We start from the raw sequence: 15089 nt of genomic DNA, 5'->3' as shown, positions 1-15089 counted from the left end.
GCATAAACCACATGGTGCAAACGTTTAGGCATGGTTGTGAGCCGCTCTTCGTGCCGGGAAGGCTTTATTTCAGCACAGGGAACTTGACCCGCCAAGTTCCTGAATGCCAGCCAACGGCCAGCCTTTGGACGGGCCAGTGACTCCTACTGTGTGCATCCAGCCCAGACACCAGTCTGAGCTCCAGGCCCTGTATAACTCACAGTGCACCATGGACCACCAGCTCCTGCATGCCGTGGCCCTGCCCACCTCTTCCCGTTCCTCTGCCCTCCTCCCCGGCTCACCTCACCCCAGCCCGGGTGCCTTACTCCTGCTTCACCCCGTGTTCGCCACTGCCCTGGTGCCTTCGCACCCACTGCACCCTTGGCCTGGCAGTCCTCTGACATCTGCACAGCCCACTGTGCAGGTCCTGCCCATCCAGGACAGCCTCCCTCCTCCTGCCTCATCATCATGGGAATTCACCTCTCATGGCCAACTTGTCCCCCCAACCCCCACCATGGAAGCTCCGCGAGCCTGACTTGCCTACCCCTGACATCCGTGGCAAAGTGGCATGATGGTCACTTCCCCGGAGGGCCACCCACCCCACACGAGCCACAGCAATCCCAATCACCAGCTGGGGCTGCCGGTGGGAAGTCCAGACCTGGGGTTGAGGGGAAGGGGCTTCGGAGTCCCAGCCCCGACCTCCCTGCTGGCCCCCTTCCAGAAGGCCCTCTGGGGACCACTTGTCCATTCAGTTTCCAGTGGTCACTGAGGGCTGGGTGGGTGGGGGGGGGGGATTCTCAGGGGAGGATGTTGGTTTGTGGGAGACCACATCCACCAAGCAGGCTGGGGGACTCAGGCTGCAGTCCTCTGATGGGGCCTCAGGGGGCCGGGCTGGAGGTGGACTGATAAGGCCCCACGTTCCTGTAGACTGAACGCCATGCAAATGATACCCCAATGGCCAGGCTTTCTAACAAGGGGCACCGGGCACTTCTGATCCCCTCCCCTCATCACTGAGGCTAGGAGCCGGCTCACTGGGCTGTGGAGGGCATGAAGAATCAGAGTGGTGGAGTGAGTTGCCCAGCCTGGGAGGTCTGGAGCCTAAGCCTGCATCTCCCCCAGCCACACACAAAGGCAGCAGATTAAGTCACAGGGAAGAGTCCTGGTATCATTACTGTCAACTGAGCCCCCTGCTGCCTACCTGAAGGTTGTCTCTTCTATCTGAGGAGCGCTAGGGTCATGTGACTTCACAGATGAAGAAGCAGACCAGAGAGGTTGAGCAACTCACCCAAGGCCACACAGTGGGTGAGTGAGAAATGGGTTCCTGGTGTTTGCTGCTTGGGGCTGTTAAACCGCAGACTGCGGGCAACCCCCTCCCCCACAGAGCAGGGAGTGGTCAGGGCTCCCAGCTTGAGCCTGCAATGAGGCTATCTAAACCAGCTGGGCCAGGGCGATAGGCCCCCGGGGACCCTGTCCCCCGTCCCTCCAGCTCAGCCATGAGGATCTGGGCCATTTCTGCCTGAAAGCAGGAAGTGGTTTAGCCCGTGTCCCAGGACAGGAAAGGGGGTGCAGCCAGCATATATCTGGGGCTGGCTGATTCGTTAAGAACAGGTTCTCATACTCAGGGCCCACTATGTGTGTAGTTTTAGTTTTTTTAAATCAGTAAAAAATTAATACAATAATAATGAATATTTAATAATGATGCCAATGCTGTAATAAAATATAATTTCAAATGGTTTGGGGTTTTTTGTTGTTGTTAATCCTCACCCAAGGATTTTTTTTTAAATACATTTTTATTGATTTTAGAGAGGAAGGGAAAAGGAGAGAGAGATAGAAACAACAATGATGAGAGAGAATCATTGATTGGCTGCCTCCTGCACGCCCCACACTGGGGATCAAGCCTGCAATCCGGACATGTGCCCTGACCAGGAATCAAACCATGACCTCCTGGTTCATAGGTCGACACTCAACCACTGAGCAATTCCAGCTGAGCTCAAGGATATTTTTCCATTGATTTTTAGAGATAGTGGAAGGGAGAGGGGAGAGGGAGAGGGAGAGAGAGAGAGAGAGAAAGAAACATTGATGTGACAGAGACACATCAATTGGTTGCCTCCCATAGGTGCCCTAAGGGGTTGCGGGGGCGGGGGAACAGGCTGGAATGAACCTGCAACCCAGGCACGTGCTTTATATATATATATATTATTGATTTTTTACAGAGAGGAAGGGAGAGGGGATAGAGAGTCAGAAACATCGATAAGAGAGAAACATCCATCAGCGGCTCCTGCACAACCCCCACTGGGGATGTGCCTGCAACCAAGGTACATGCCCTTGACCGGAATCGAACCCAGGACCCTTCAGTCCGCAGGCCGACACTCTATCCACTGAGCCAAACCAGCCAGGGCCCAGGCACGTGCTTTTAATGAGGAAGTGAACCTATGACCCTTTGGTACATGGGCCGACACTCTAACCATTTAGCCACATCATTCAGGGCTGGGGTTTTTTTAGTTTAGTTTTTTGTTTGTTTTTTGTTTTGTTTTGTTTTTTTACAAAAGTCAAAATGTGGCCCTGTGTGCACAGTGAGACTCAGACTACCCAGGCTTCATCCTGCCTCAGGCTCTTTGTGCGGCTCCCTCTACCTAATGCATTCTTTCTGCACCCCACCCCCCCAATCAAGTTGGCTCCTACCTGCCCCCCGGTGCCCCTTCCTCCAGATCAGTCAGGCCCCTTCTGGGGGTTCTTGCAACCTCAGTTCCTGCTTCCTGGCCTGCTGTTCGCTTTGAAACAACATTGACAGTTTCTTACTCTCTTCATTGCTCTCTAGATTGTAGACACTGGGAGGGTGGGGCTTGTGCCTGTCCTGGGGTCTCCTCTCTGTCCCCTCAGGATCTGGCACACATCAGATGCTCAGAAAAGGCTTGTCCAGATCTGAGTGGAGCAAGGGTGCCCCTCCACCTGCAGCTCAGCAGCTTCGTTGGAGTGTGGACAGAGGGGCTGTCATGGTCCCGCCCCAGGCTCACCTGCTTAAGGAAACAGGAACCGCCTGGGGCCCCGCCCTGCTGACGTGTGGACCCTGAACTGAAACTCAGGCACCTCCAGGCAGCACGGGCACAGCCAGAGCGAGGGCCTCGGCCTCGGCCGCCCAGGGGTCTCCCAGGTATGTTCCCTGGGTGGGGACTCCTCAGTCAGCCACAGGCCCACCTCTGAGGTCCTGGATGAGGCTGGGCCCCTGAGAGTCTCAGCCCCAACCCAGTCCTAGAAGACAGAGCACGGGGTCCAGGCTGGGCCAGAGGGGGTGACGGGGCTGGCAGGACCAGAGAAGCATGAGCAATCTGTTGGAGGCACCAGGAGGTGACCATTGGAAAATGGAGCTGGAGGTGGGGAAAGAGCAGTTCTGGCTAAGAATAGCAACAGTGTGGAGGGGAAAGAGCACTTGATCGGCCCTAGTTGGTTTGGGTCAGTGGATAGAGCGTTGGCCTGCGGACGGAAGGGTCCTGGGTTCGATTCCAGTCAAGAGCACAGGCCTGGGTTGGGGCTCGAGCCTCAGTAGGGGGCGTGTAGGAGGCAGCCAGTCAGTGATTCTCTCCCATCATTGCTGTTTCTATCTCTCCCTCCCTCTCCCTTCCTCTCTGAATCAATAAAAATATATTTTTTAAAAAGAGAGAGAATGTGATCACTTTGGAGTAGAGCAGAGATGCTGTTAGGGGATGAGGAGGCGGGGAGGCTCCAGGGCCAGGAATTTGAAACGTAGTCTGGCCTCACTCATCACTAACCCATCTATTCATCAGCACACATCCTGGGCCCTCCACTGTGCTGATGCTGGGGACCCAGAAAAATCCAAAAGGATCTAGCCCGGGCCTAGACCCTGGGCACCCCTAATATGGGGGAGACAGACCAGACACAGACACTCCAGCTCCACGAGGCAAGGCTAGGCCAGAGGCAAGAATTGTGGGAAAGGTGGGGGACATAGAAGGGTGCCAGGGTTTTGTCCAGGGGAAGAGGCAGGAGAGCTGCATGGAGGAGGGGATATTTTTGCTGGGTCTTGAGGGGTAAGTAGGAGGTCTCTGTTACCCCGTAATAGGTCACTCCTGGACCCATGGACTTTTATTATAAATACAGGTGTTTTGTGCTGGTCTCTACCAATCAATACCAATGTTGTAACTGGATCAGCCCTTATGGCTCTTATTATGATTTCAAGATCCCTTGAAGCCACAGTCATCAGGAAACTTTAAACAAAAAATAAAAGGCTTATGTATTACTTAAGGACCTGGAAATTATACAGCACACCTGGGACCACTCAGGGAAGTCAGAGGTAGAGCAAGCGTGCACACAGGCAAGTAGCCCAAAGGGTCAATTATTGAAATCAACCGAGACCTCTAAAACAGTGGTTCTCAACCTTCCTAATGCCCCGGCCCTTTAATACAGTTCCTCATGTGGTGGTGACCCCCCAATTTCATTGCTACAAATTGAACATAATTAAAGCAGAGTGATTAATCACAAGAACACTATGTAATTATAAATGTGTTTGCCGATGGTCTCAGGCGACCCCCGTGAAAGGGTCGTTCGACCCCCCAAAGGGGTCGCGACCCACAGGTTGAGAACCGCTGCTCTAAAACAAAGCAGCCGCAGCGGGGGAAGGCAGCTTGGCTCTTCAGCCGCGTGGCCGGCAATGTTTACTGGAGATTGCCATCGCTGAAATGGATGCCTCCGCAATCAAAGCTTCAGTCAGGCACTCGCGTTACAAAAAAGAAAGAAAAACCCACACGCACTGTCAGGGCTTACACAGCACTAGGTAAATATCATTATCCCCAAGTCGCAGTTGGAAATACAGGCACAGAGAGGTTACGTGGACTTGCCCAAGATCACACAGCAGCTAAGTGGGGGAGCGAGGGTTTGAACCCAGGCTCCGATCGCAGGCTCTTAGCCACTTTGTCACCCTACCTTATTACACATTGCTTAATAGATTCAATTCCACTTGTCCCAGGATTCCTTTGGGTCACTTCCTGAAGGGTGTGTTTGTCATGGGTCTTCTGGCAGGAGGAAGTCAATATTGACCGGGTTGGTCAACAGGGCCCCTCTCCGTGGAAACCGCCTGGTAACAATGACCTTCTAGAGCAGTGGTTCTCAACTTTCCCAATGCCGGGACCCTTCAATACAGTTCCTCGTATTGTGGTGACCCAACCATAAGAATATTTTCGTTGCTACTTCATAACTGTGATTTTGCTACTGTTATGAATCGTCATGGAAATATCTGATATGCAGGATGTATTTTCATTGTTACAAATTGAACATAATTAATGCATAGTGATTAATCACAAAAACAATATGTAATTATATATCTGTTTTCCGACGGTCTTAGGCGACCCCTGTGAAAGGGTCGTTCGACCCCCAAAGGGGGGCGACCCACAGGTTGAGAACCGCTGTTCTACAGGGTTGAAAAATTAGATTTGTGGGGGAGGGCCACTTTGGGGTGAGTGTGAGGGTTCACCCAGCAGGGCACAGCCCTTTTGCTGGCTTTACACGAACTTCAGACTGTTTTGCAAATTGGTGCTGGTTTTTTTCTCTGTTTTCCAGCTCTGTGTCATTAGCTCACAAAGTCCAGTGGTACCTGAGCTTAAAATTATTGAGAATGGGTGTGAATTAAGCATGCACCTGACACATTATAGCTGTGCCATTCATGGCCACCACGCCTGGGGGCACTGGTGGCAGAAGCAACTGTGTGGGGCACATCTCTGTGGTGTTTAACGCAACCCTGGCAACGCTTTATGGCACCCACTGAGTGACCGCTATTTCTTTTATTCACTCGTTATGTGGACATCTGCACCTCCCGCCAGGGACACTGGTAGTTACTTAGTATTTAAATAAATTCAGTTCTAAAATTTAAATACATGTATCTATAAAGAGGATTTTCCAACACTTGCAATAATGAAATAATAATATTCTTATTATTCCCTTTTGTTCTCATTATTTCATTTTTTTTATTCTGACCTCCTTTTATTCTTATTATTTCATTTTATTCTTTTTTGTTTAGGGAGGGAGGGAGAGAGAGAGAGAGAGAGATACATCAGTGTGAGAGAGACACATGGATTGGTTGCCTCCTGCATGCGTCCTGACCAGGGCCGGGATAGAACCTGCAACCCAGGTGGTGCCCTTGACGGGGAATCCAACTCCAGACACTCTGTGCCTACGCTCTATCCACTGAGCAACACTGGCCAGGGCTTTCCTTTTATTCTTATTATCCTCGGAGGATTTTTGGAAGAAAATCGATAAGTGAACATACATAAAGTGCCAGCACATAGTAGGTGCTCAAGAAACACAAGCCAGTTTCAAACCGGTTGCTCTGTCCAGCGCGGAGGACTTCTCCAAAGAGGAGGGCGGCACCATGAGCTGCAAGAATCAGATAAAGATGGGAAGTGGAGCAGGCCTGACTCTCTCTCCTCCTTCCTGCCCCCAGGTGCCACCGTCCCCCTCAGGAAGCCATGACAGAGGCCAGAAAGCTGCCCCCGCCGCTGCCCCCACGACTGTACTGGTTCGTGCAAACACAGCTGGGCCAGCTGGTCCGAGGAGGAGTGCCTTCGTGGTTCCATGGTGCCATCTCCAGACAGTGAGGACACGCCCACACTTCCCACCCTGCCTTTCACCCTCTTTGTCTGCCCCCACCCGGGCAGGGTTTCACTGTGCAACTCTGTGCTCAGCTCACCTACGTTTGTTAAGAGGAGGAAAGGGGCTTTGGAGTTTCGGGCTTGAATCTTGTCTCCTCGGGACTTGCTGTGTGCCCTTGGGCAAGTTATTTTCCCTCTCTGGACCTTGGCTTTCTCTATACAAGTGGCCCCAAGACAGAACCCCCTCCTCCCCCCCCCCCCCAAACCCCTCACTAGGCCAGGAATCACCAATCAATGATGGCAGGACGCAGCCTCAGAATCCTTCCTAACACAGTGCCCCCAACAGCTCCTCTCAGTCTATCGGGTATATGGCTAACATGTGCTTTCTACATTAGGCTGAGCTCTGAGGAGATGAACAAACTCACCTACTAAGTCACCCCAGGGCCCGGCTCTAAATAAATGGCGAAAAGAACGTGAATTGCCACCCTTGACATTTAGGAAATTGAGGGAGCATTGCAAAAGCCAAGAGAGACAGAACTCGACATGGTTTCTGAGTTCTGGGGTATGCCAGTAAGATGCAATATGAGCCATACATAGCAATTTTAAAAATTCTAGTAGCTGTATTAAAAGAAGCAAAGAGAAACAATTTTAATCACATCTTTAATCACACAGTATATCCATGATATTATCATTTTAACAAGTAATTAATACCATATAAATCACTGATGAGACAGAATACATACTCCTCTATTTGTACTGCCTTTATTTATTTTTTATTTTTTTAAAATATATTTTACTGACTTTTTTTTTTACAGGGAGGGAGAGGGATAGAGAGTTAGAAACATCGATGAGAGAGAAACATTGATCAGCTGCCTCCTGCACACTCCCCGCTGGGTATGTCCCCGCAATCAAGGTACATGCCCTTGGCCAGAATCGAACCTGGGACCTTTGAGTCCGCAAGCCGATGCTCTATCCACTGACCCAAATTGGTTAGGGCATGCCTTTATTTTTTATAATTAAAAAAGGTTTAAGTTGCAATTAACATACCATATTATATTAGTTTCAGGTGTACAACATAGTGATTACACATTTATATAACTTACGAAGTGATCGCCCCAATAAGTCTAGTAACCACCTGACATCATATGTAGTTATTACAATATTTTTGACTATATTTCCTATGCTGTGTACTGAGTCTTTAAAATCTGGTGTGTATTGTATGCTAAAAGCACATCTTGATTCAAACCAGCCACATTTTTTTGTTGTTGTTAATCCTCACCCAAGGATATTTTTTCCATTGATTTTAGAGAGAGTGGAAGGGAGGGGGAGAAACAGAGAAAGAGAAACATCGATGTGTCGTGACGCACAGCGGGGCCAGGGATTGAGCCCCTCGGTCCATGGGCCGATGCTCTAACCACTGAGCAACCAGCTGGGCAAGACCAGCCACATTTTAAGCTCTCAGTAGCCACATGTGGGCAATGGCCCCTGGACTGGACAACAGGGTTCCAAAGGCTCCCCATAGAAGGCCACTCTCTGTGCCACCAGGAAATAGCAATAATGATAGTAATACAGTTTGGGGATGCCGGCTCTAAGTCCTTTATATAACTTTTGACTCCTCGAAACCTTAACTACAGTCATTCCCCAGTATCCCTGGGGATTGGTTCCAGAACGCCCCCCAACGGACAGCAAAATCTGCGGGTGCTCCAGTCCCCTCTATAAAATGGTGTAGGTCCAGGCATACAGTCGGCCCCCCACGTCCATGGATTCCCAACCTCGGACCAAAAATTCTATACAGAGGGCCAGTTTGTGCATTTGTTGGAAAAAATCTGCTTGGACCTGGCAGGTCAGTTCAAGGGTCAAGTGTACTAATCATGGACATTTCGAAAGCTCGCACCATGCGGAAGTTGTCATGCTGCTCGCATTTCGTCTGTCCTCACGTCCGCCCTGGGAGTGAGGGTTTTCTGTCCCCTTGAGGAAGCTCAGGTCAGAAAGGGACTGACCTCACCGGGGGTCGCACCGTGAATGAACAGCAGAGTTGGGTTTTGAGCTCAAATGCATCTGGAAACAGCTCTTGCTTTGTTACCTGCCGTCCTCAGATCCACCCAAAGGTGCCTTCCTGAGCGGATTCCAGGCATCGGAAGGCAGGCAGGGGCTGTGGGCCCTGGGGCCAAGGTCATCAGAGGCCTTCGCCACCTCTGGGGGGACACCTGAATATTCCAAAGTCTGAAACAACCAAGAAAACAATCTTGTTTTCGGTTGTTGTTCAGTCCTGGAAGGACTGCTACACCAAGGGTCTGGGCAGGACACTGGGCGGCGAGACCTCAGCCATCTCTCACCTGTGTGTGCCTTTCCAGGGACGCAGAGAATTTGCTGGAGTCGCAGCCACTGGGATCCTTTCTCATCAGAGTCAGTCACAGTCACGTGGGCTACACTCTCTCCTACAAGTAAGGTCTGGGCTTGGGGACAGGGGGGCTCCGGGCTTCCTTGGAGGGGGCAAGGGGGGCTTCATATCACAGGTTTCAAGAGCAACTGGTAGGACATTCTGGACTGATCTGGCTGAAGAGTGAGCAGCTGCAGGTCTGGCTGGATCCAGCAGACTTGGGTCTGTGGTCACTAAGACTGCGTGTCTGAGAACAGGAGCTGCTAGAGGCCTGAGAGTGGCTACTGCCCTTTCCCTAACCGTCCACCTCCCTTCTGCTGTCTGCTTGGCAACACTCTGACTCCACTAAGGAGAATGTGTTGGACACTCAGGGCAGTCCAGCTACTTGAGGCCTCAAAACCTGACCCGACATCCCAGTCAGAGGATTCAGCAGAACGAACTACTTTTTGAAAGAATTCCAGGCCAAAGGAATGAAAAAAAACCCAACAGTTCCATTACAGAATTACCCACAGTGGAAAAACCTTAGGATCTGAGTCAAACAGTACAAGACTCGGTTCTGCTACTTACACACTGTGGCCTTGAACAAATTACCCAACCTTTCTGTCCCTCCCTCAAAGCCCTCATCTCTAACAGAGGATGCTAAAATTAATTGTCTTGACGTGAGGATTAAAAGCACATAGTAGGCCATTCGTAAATGCACCCATTCACGAATGGAGCAGAGTGCCAGGCACACAGCCTCCAGCGAAAGCCTGACCAGATTTTCATGATCATTTCTATGTTTCATCTTCACAAGAACTCCTGAGGTCAGTCTTCGTAGCCCCATGTTATAGAAGGGGAAACTGAGGCACCGTGCTGTTAGGCACCTACCAAATGTCACATGGCTAATGAGTAGAGAAGCTTACATAGGAACCTGTGAGGTCGGGCTGCAGGCCTGATGCTGCCAGTTCAAGGACTTGCGGGATTGGGGGGGGGGGGGCGGGGGCGGCGGTGAAATGGGGGAGCAGGATGTCCCAACCCTGGCAGTGTCTCCGCAGAGCCCCAAACTGCTGCCGCCACTTTATGGTGAAGCTCCTGGACGATGGCAGCGTGCTAATCCCCGGGGAGGAGAAGGCCCACGCCTCGCTGGACGCCCTGGTCACCTTCCACCAGCAGCGGCCGATGAGGCCACATGGGGAGCTGCTGAAGCTGCCCTGTCCGCAGGTGAGGGTTGGGACCTGGGTGGGCAGTAGTTGTCTTTCCAGGGGCTAATGAGCCCTCCAGCTCCCCCCAGTCTCCTTCAGCCTCTTGTGATTCCGAGTCTGGCCCCCCACGGCCCCACTCCTCCTGGTCCTCACTTCCCCTCAGGCTGATGTTCTACAAGGTTTCACGTGCGAGGTGTAACCCTAGCTCCGTGGTCGGCAAACTGCGGCCCCTTGAGTGTGGCTCTTCCACAAAATACCACGTGCGGGCGCGCACGTACAGTGCGGTTGAAACTTCGTGGCCACACTCAAGGGGCCAAAGAGCCGCATGTGGCTCGCGAGCCACAGTTTGCTGACCGCTGCCCTAGCTGATCTATAGGACTAGCATAAGCCCCGGTGGACGGGCCTGTGCCCTCAGAAGCTGCTGTGGGCAGGGCAGACCTCCTTATAACGGCTTATGGGCAGGGCCTAGGCCCTAGGCCAGGGGTGGGCAAACTTTTTGACTCGAGGGCCACAATGGGTTCCTAAACTGGACCGGAGGGCCGGAACAAAAGCATGGGTGGAGTGTTTGTGTGAACTAATATAAATTCAAAGTAAACATCATTACATAAAAGGGTACGGTCTTTTTTTTTTTTTTAGTTTTATTCATTTCAAAAGGGCCGGATCCGGCCCGCGGGCCGTAGTTTGCCCACGGCTGCCCTAGGCCCGCAATGCGCTCCGTGGAGCTTGCTTTATTACAGGTTTGTGGGTCAGAGCAGCTCCTGAGCTCCAACTCCCAGGGTCTGGGGACCCCAGCCCCGTCCCTGTCCCCCTCCTTGAGGCTGAGCTGCAGGTCCCCTCTGTCCACAGAAGGATCCAGCAAACGTGGATTACGAGGATCTCTTCCTTTGTTACAACGCACTGGCTGAGGAAGCTGCCAGCCCCGCCCCTGGTCCCAGTGATCATCAGGAACCTTCTTTCCATCCAGTGGCTGCCCCCAAGGAGGTATGTGACAGAAAGCTGGCACCTCCATCCGGGCAGGGGCAGGCGCAGAGGTGGCCAACAGCTGCCATAGGCTTTTAGAATGGAGGTAAGAGCCTGCAGCCCCGAGCTTAAAACCTTCCAGTGGTTTCCCAAGGCACCAAGGTTAGAATCCTGACTGCAATCCCAGTTCCTCCTCCTGCCCGTCACCAGCCCAGCTTCAGGCAACCTCAGGGTTGCTTGGCCGTATGCTCTGCCCCACATTTCCCAGGCCTGGCTTCTCCCATCAGTTCTTCAAGTGTCTCCCTCCCATTTCCAGACCAAAAGTCCTCCCCCAACCACCTTCTCCATCATATCACCCTATTTATTTGCAACAGAGCACTTCTCGAAATTTGAAGTCTTGTTTACTTACAGGTTTTCATGTTTTCTGTCTGCCTACCCGCTCCGTTATCATCACTTAGGGGCGAGGGAGCCGGGGTATTTAGCCTCCAAATTCCCTCAGTCATTGGTCAAATACTATTCCTGGGAGATTTGCTTCTCTGGCACTTCTGGTCTGCCATGTGGACGCAGTGGGCACTGGTGGCCAGAGAAGGCCCCAGGCAGAGTCCCTGCCGTTGGCATTTGGGAGTGGAGCTGGGAGCAAAGAGGATATGAGTGGGCCTGGCCAGTTTGGCTCAGTGGATAGGACATCGGCCTACGGACTGAAGGGTCCCAGGTTCCATTCCAATCAAGGGCACGTGCCTTGGTTGCAGGCTCCATCCCCGGCGCTGGTACGGAAGGCAACCACTCGATGTGCCTCTCTCACATCAATGGTTCTCTCTCTCTCTCTGTTTCTCCCTCTTCCTTCCACTCTCTCTAAAAAAAATCAATGAAAAATATCCTCAGGTGAGCATTAACAAAAACAAAACAAACAAACAAAAAGGATATGGCCCGGCTGGCGTGGCTCAGTGGTTGAGCATCGACCCATGAACCAGGAGGTCACGGTTCGATTCCCAGTCAGGGGCACATGCCTAGGTTGCAGGTTTGATCCCCAGTGTGGGCGTACAGGAGGCAGGTGATCAATGATTCTCTCTCATCATTGATGTTTCTGTCTCTCTCTCTTCCCCTCTGAAATCAATAAAAAATGTAAAAAATAAAAGTAAAAAGAGGATATGGGTGGGCCATCAACAGCCTCTGCCACACGTGCCAGGCACTTGGCCTGAACGGGGGAGCCCAGGGGTCAGCACACTCCCGCCTGAGGGCCACCTGCCTGCTCATGTGTGGCCTTCGAGGCCCCGGCCCTCAGAAGCTGCGATGGGAGGACAGTTAGGTGCTTGAATGGTTGAGATAGTTAATAGTTCACAGCTCGTGAAAATCAGAGGAAACTCAGGTTTCCGTGTCCATAACGTTTTATTGGAACCCGGGCCCACGCGCTGGACAACAGCAGAGCTGAGCGGTGGGACAGACTGAAGGGCCTGCAAAGTGGAAGCTGTTTGCTCCCGGGCCCTTCACAGAAAAGGTTTGCCGACCCCTGGGGAGGGAGTGAAGCCGGTGACAAAAATGGAAAGGGTGGGGCCGGAGATTTGGTTTGGGGGTTCACATGGGGATGTTTCTCAGCCCTGGGGCGTCTGGGTGGAGCCCAGGTCCCAGTTCCCAGGGCAGAGTCGGAGTGCTGGGGGGAGGAGGGGTGCTGGCCCAGGTCTCACCGGCCCTCGGTTTCAGGCCTCTGCAAAGCCAGACGCGCTCCACTGGCAGAAGGAGAGGACGCCGTCTGCAGCGGTGGACAGAGCGCCCGCGGAGGCAGCTGCTTCCTCCTGCCCCCCGAAAGCCCCGCTGGAGGAGGCCTGCCAGAAACTCTGGAGGAACCTCAAGACCCTCCCGCAGACGGGCAAGAAGGTCCATCAGCAGCTGAAATCCCACCTGGCAACCGTGAGCTTGTCATCACTCCGGGACCCCGAGCGATCAGAGGTGACTCACGGCCGAGCGACAGGAGCGGATGATGCGGTCCCCGAGAACATCTACACGGAGCCCTTTGTGGCCACGGCACCCTCAAGCCCCTCACAGCCTCAGGCTCGGAAAGGCAGAGAGGACTCCTCCAAGAAGGCCGCGAGGTCAGTCAGCTGGAGCGAGGTGACCCCGAAGACCAGGGGTTGGCACCAAGCAATAGCGAGGGCCCTGTCCTCACAGGTGTCCAAATCAGAGCCCAAGGGCTTGGCAGAACCCCAGGAGGACTGTGTCCCCGAGGAGTACCGCCCTCCGCCACCCTTTGCCCCTGGGTACTGCTAGCGAAGAGGTCCGCCCTGGCTCTGGGACCCTGGGTGCCAGGGGCTGCTCACACCTGGACCCCTTGCCTTCCACCCACCAGCCCTCTGGGACTGAGAAATGTAATAGAGACTCTACTTAGGTCTGGCTCTGCAATTGCCAGGGTGGCCTGGTTATGTGAAGAAGAAGAAGAAGAAGAAGAATCAGTTAATAAGTTACAGCAAGGATCTGGGCCACCTACTGTGTGCCAGTCCCACACTGAGACTCTCCGTGTCCAATCTTTCCTTTTACTCCTGCCTCTGAGCAGGCCCATCAGGTAGGCACCTCCTGCACATTTCAAAGAAGAGCCAGGTTCCGAGAGGAGGAGAGGCATGGTCAAAGTCTACTGGTCACAGTCTACTGGTGTGAGTGCCAGGGTTGGAAGTCATGTCATTTGGAGTCCTTTTGCCCACAACCCCCGCACCCAGGCTCAGTTCTCCCTTCTGGACACGCCTCCCCCCGCCCCCCTGCTCCCCCCCGCCCCCCCGTTCTCATACAAATGAAAGAGATGAGACTTGTGGAGGGCTTGGTGCACACCGGCAGCTTTAGGAGAAGCAAATGTGTCCTTTGCTTTAAAAAGGGAGAGGCAGCCCGGGACTGTGGTTGAGGTGGACTCCGCAGGGGGAATCCTGGGTGGCACGGCTGTGTGGCCTTTGGCGAGTCACTAGATCTCTCTGGGCCTATTTCCTCATCTGGAAAATGGGGAGAAGAGTAGGACTGTCCTCTTGTTCAGGACGAAGCAGTAGGATGTATGTAAATCCTAGGGCTTTGGTGCATAGTGGGTGCTTTTGGTGCACAGGAGGAGTTTAGGGTGGGAGTGGGCTCCCTAGAAATGCTACACAGTTGGGGAGTCTGGAAGGTCCCTGGGGCTGCTCTCGGTTGGCCCACTCAGAATGACCACTGTTTGGACTGACTGGGGCCACAGATGGGGCCCCTGGGGTGGCCGCTGGTAGAGTGGGTGTGGGGCTCCCCAAATCCACAGAGTGTAGAGGTCTGGGATGTGGAGTGAGCTGGGCCAGGGGTCAAGCCCTCCTCTGTCGATGACTTGAGGTGTGGTCTTGGGCAAGCCATTCTGTTCCCTCTGAATGAAGTGGCTGGTTCTCGGCCAGCCCTGCTGGGATCCAATGAGATGGCAGAGGGGCGGGTGGTTCATAAACTTGAGAGTACTGTGCCCGTCTCAGTGAGTGGCCCTCCTGGCACCCTTGCAGAGGCCTCCCCTGGCAGCTTGAATAAATAAGCAAGGAGTTGCCCTGCCAGCGTGGCTCAGTGGTTGAGCATCGATCTGTGAACCCAGGGGTCATGGTTCAATTCCTAGTCAGGACACATGCCCGGGTTGTCTGCTCAATCCTCAATGTGGGGTGTGCAGGAGACAGCCAATCAATGATTCTCTCTCATCATTGATGGCTCTCTCTCTCTCTCTCTCTCTCTCTCTCTCTGAAATCAATAAAAAATATGTGAAATAAATAAATAAATAATAAACAAACAAACAAACAAACAAGGAGCTAAACCTCCAGGCCCTTGGAAGAATTCAGGGGTTGAGGAAAAAGGGGCCTAGGGTTTGGGGGGCCCTGGGTCTGGACGCATGCCTCATCTGCTCACCTCGTCTCTGCTCACCAACGCACAGCCACGCACCCCCAGCCTTCACAGTGGGGGAAAGATCTAGAAGTCAGACTCTTCCTTTTTCAGTCAGGGAGTTGGTAGCCCAGAGAGGGGGCA

The 15089-nt window shown here is 52.9% G+C and overlaps 1 protein-coding gene across 1 annotated transcript; it reads left to right on the top strand.

Annotated features, from left to right (window-relative positions):
- Window positions 1-3012: 3012 nt before the first annotated feature.
- On the top strand, window positions 3013-14842 carry HSH2D (hematopoietic SH2 domain containing). The gene is made up of 6 exons (XM_059696361.1): window positions 3013-3130; window positions 6428-6577; window positions 8930-9019; window positions 9990-10155; window positions 10983-11117; window positions 12795-14842. The coding sequence occupies exons 2-6, from the start codon at window positions 6453-6455 to the stop codon at window positions 13356-13358; spliced, it is 1080 nt and encodes a 359-aa protein (XP_059552344.1). The 5' UTR covers window positions 3013-3130; window positions 6428-6452; the 3' UTR covers window positions 13359-14842.
- Window positions 14843-15089: the final 247 nt, after the last annotated feature.

This window comes from Myotis daubentonii, chromosome 5 (genome assembly GCF_963259705.1).
Source record: "Myotis daubentonii chromosome 5, mMyoDau2.1, whole genome shotgun sequence".
NCBI lineage: Eukaryota > Metazoa > Chordata > Mammalia > Chiroptera > Vespertilionidae > Myotis > Myotis daubentonii.
The sequence above is the reverse complement of the archived record's forward strand: the minus strand, read 5'-3'. Positions and strand labels throughout refer to the sequence as shown.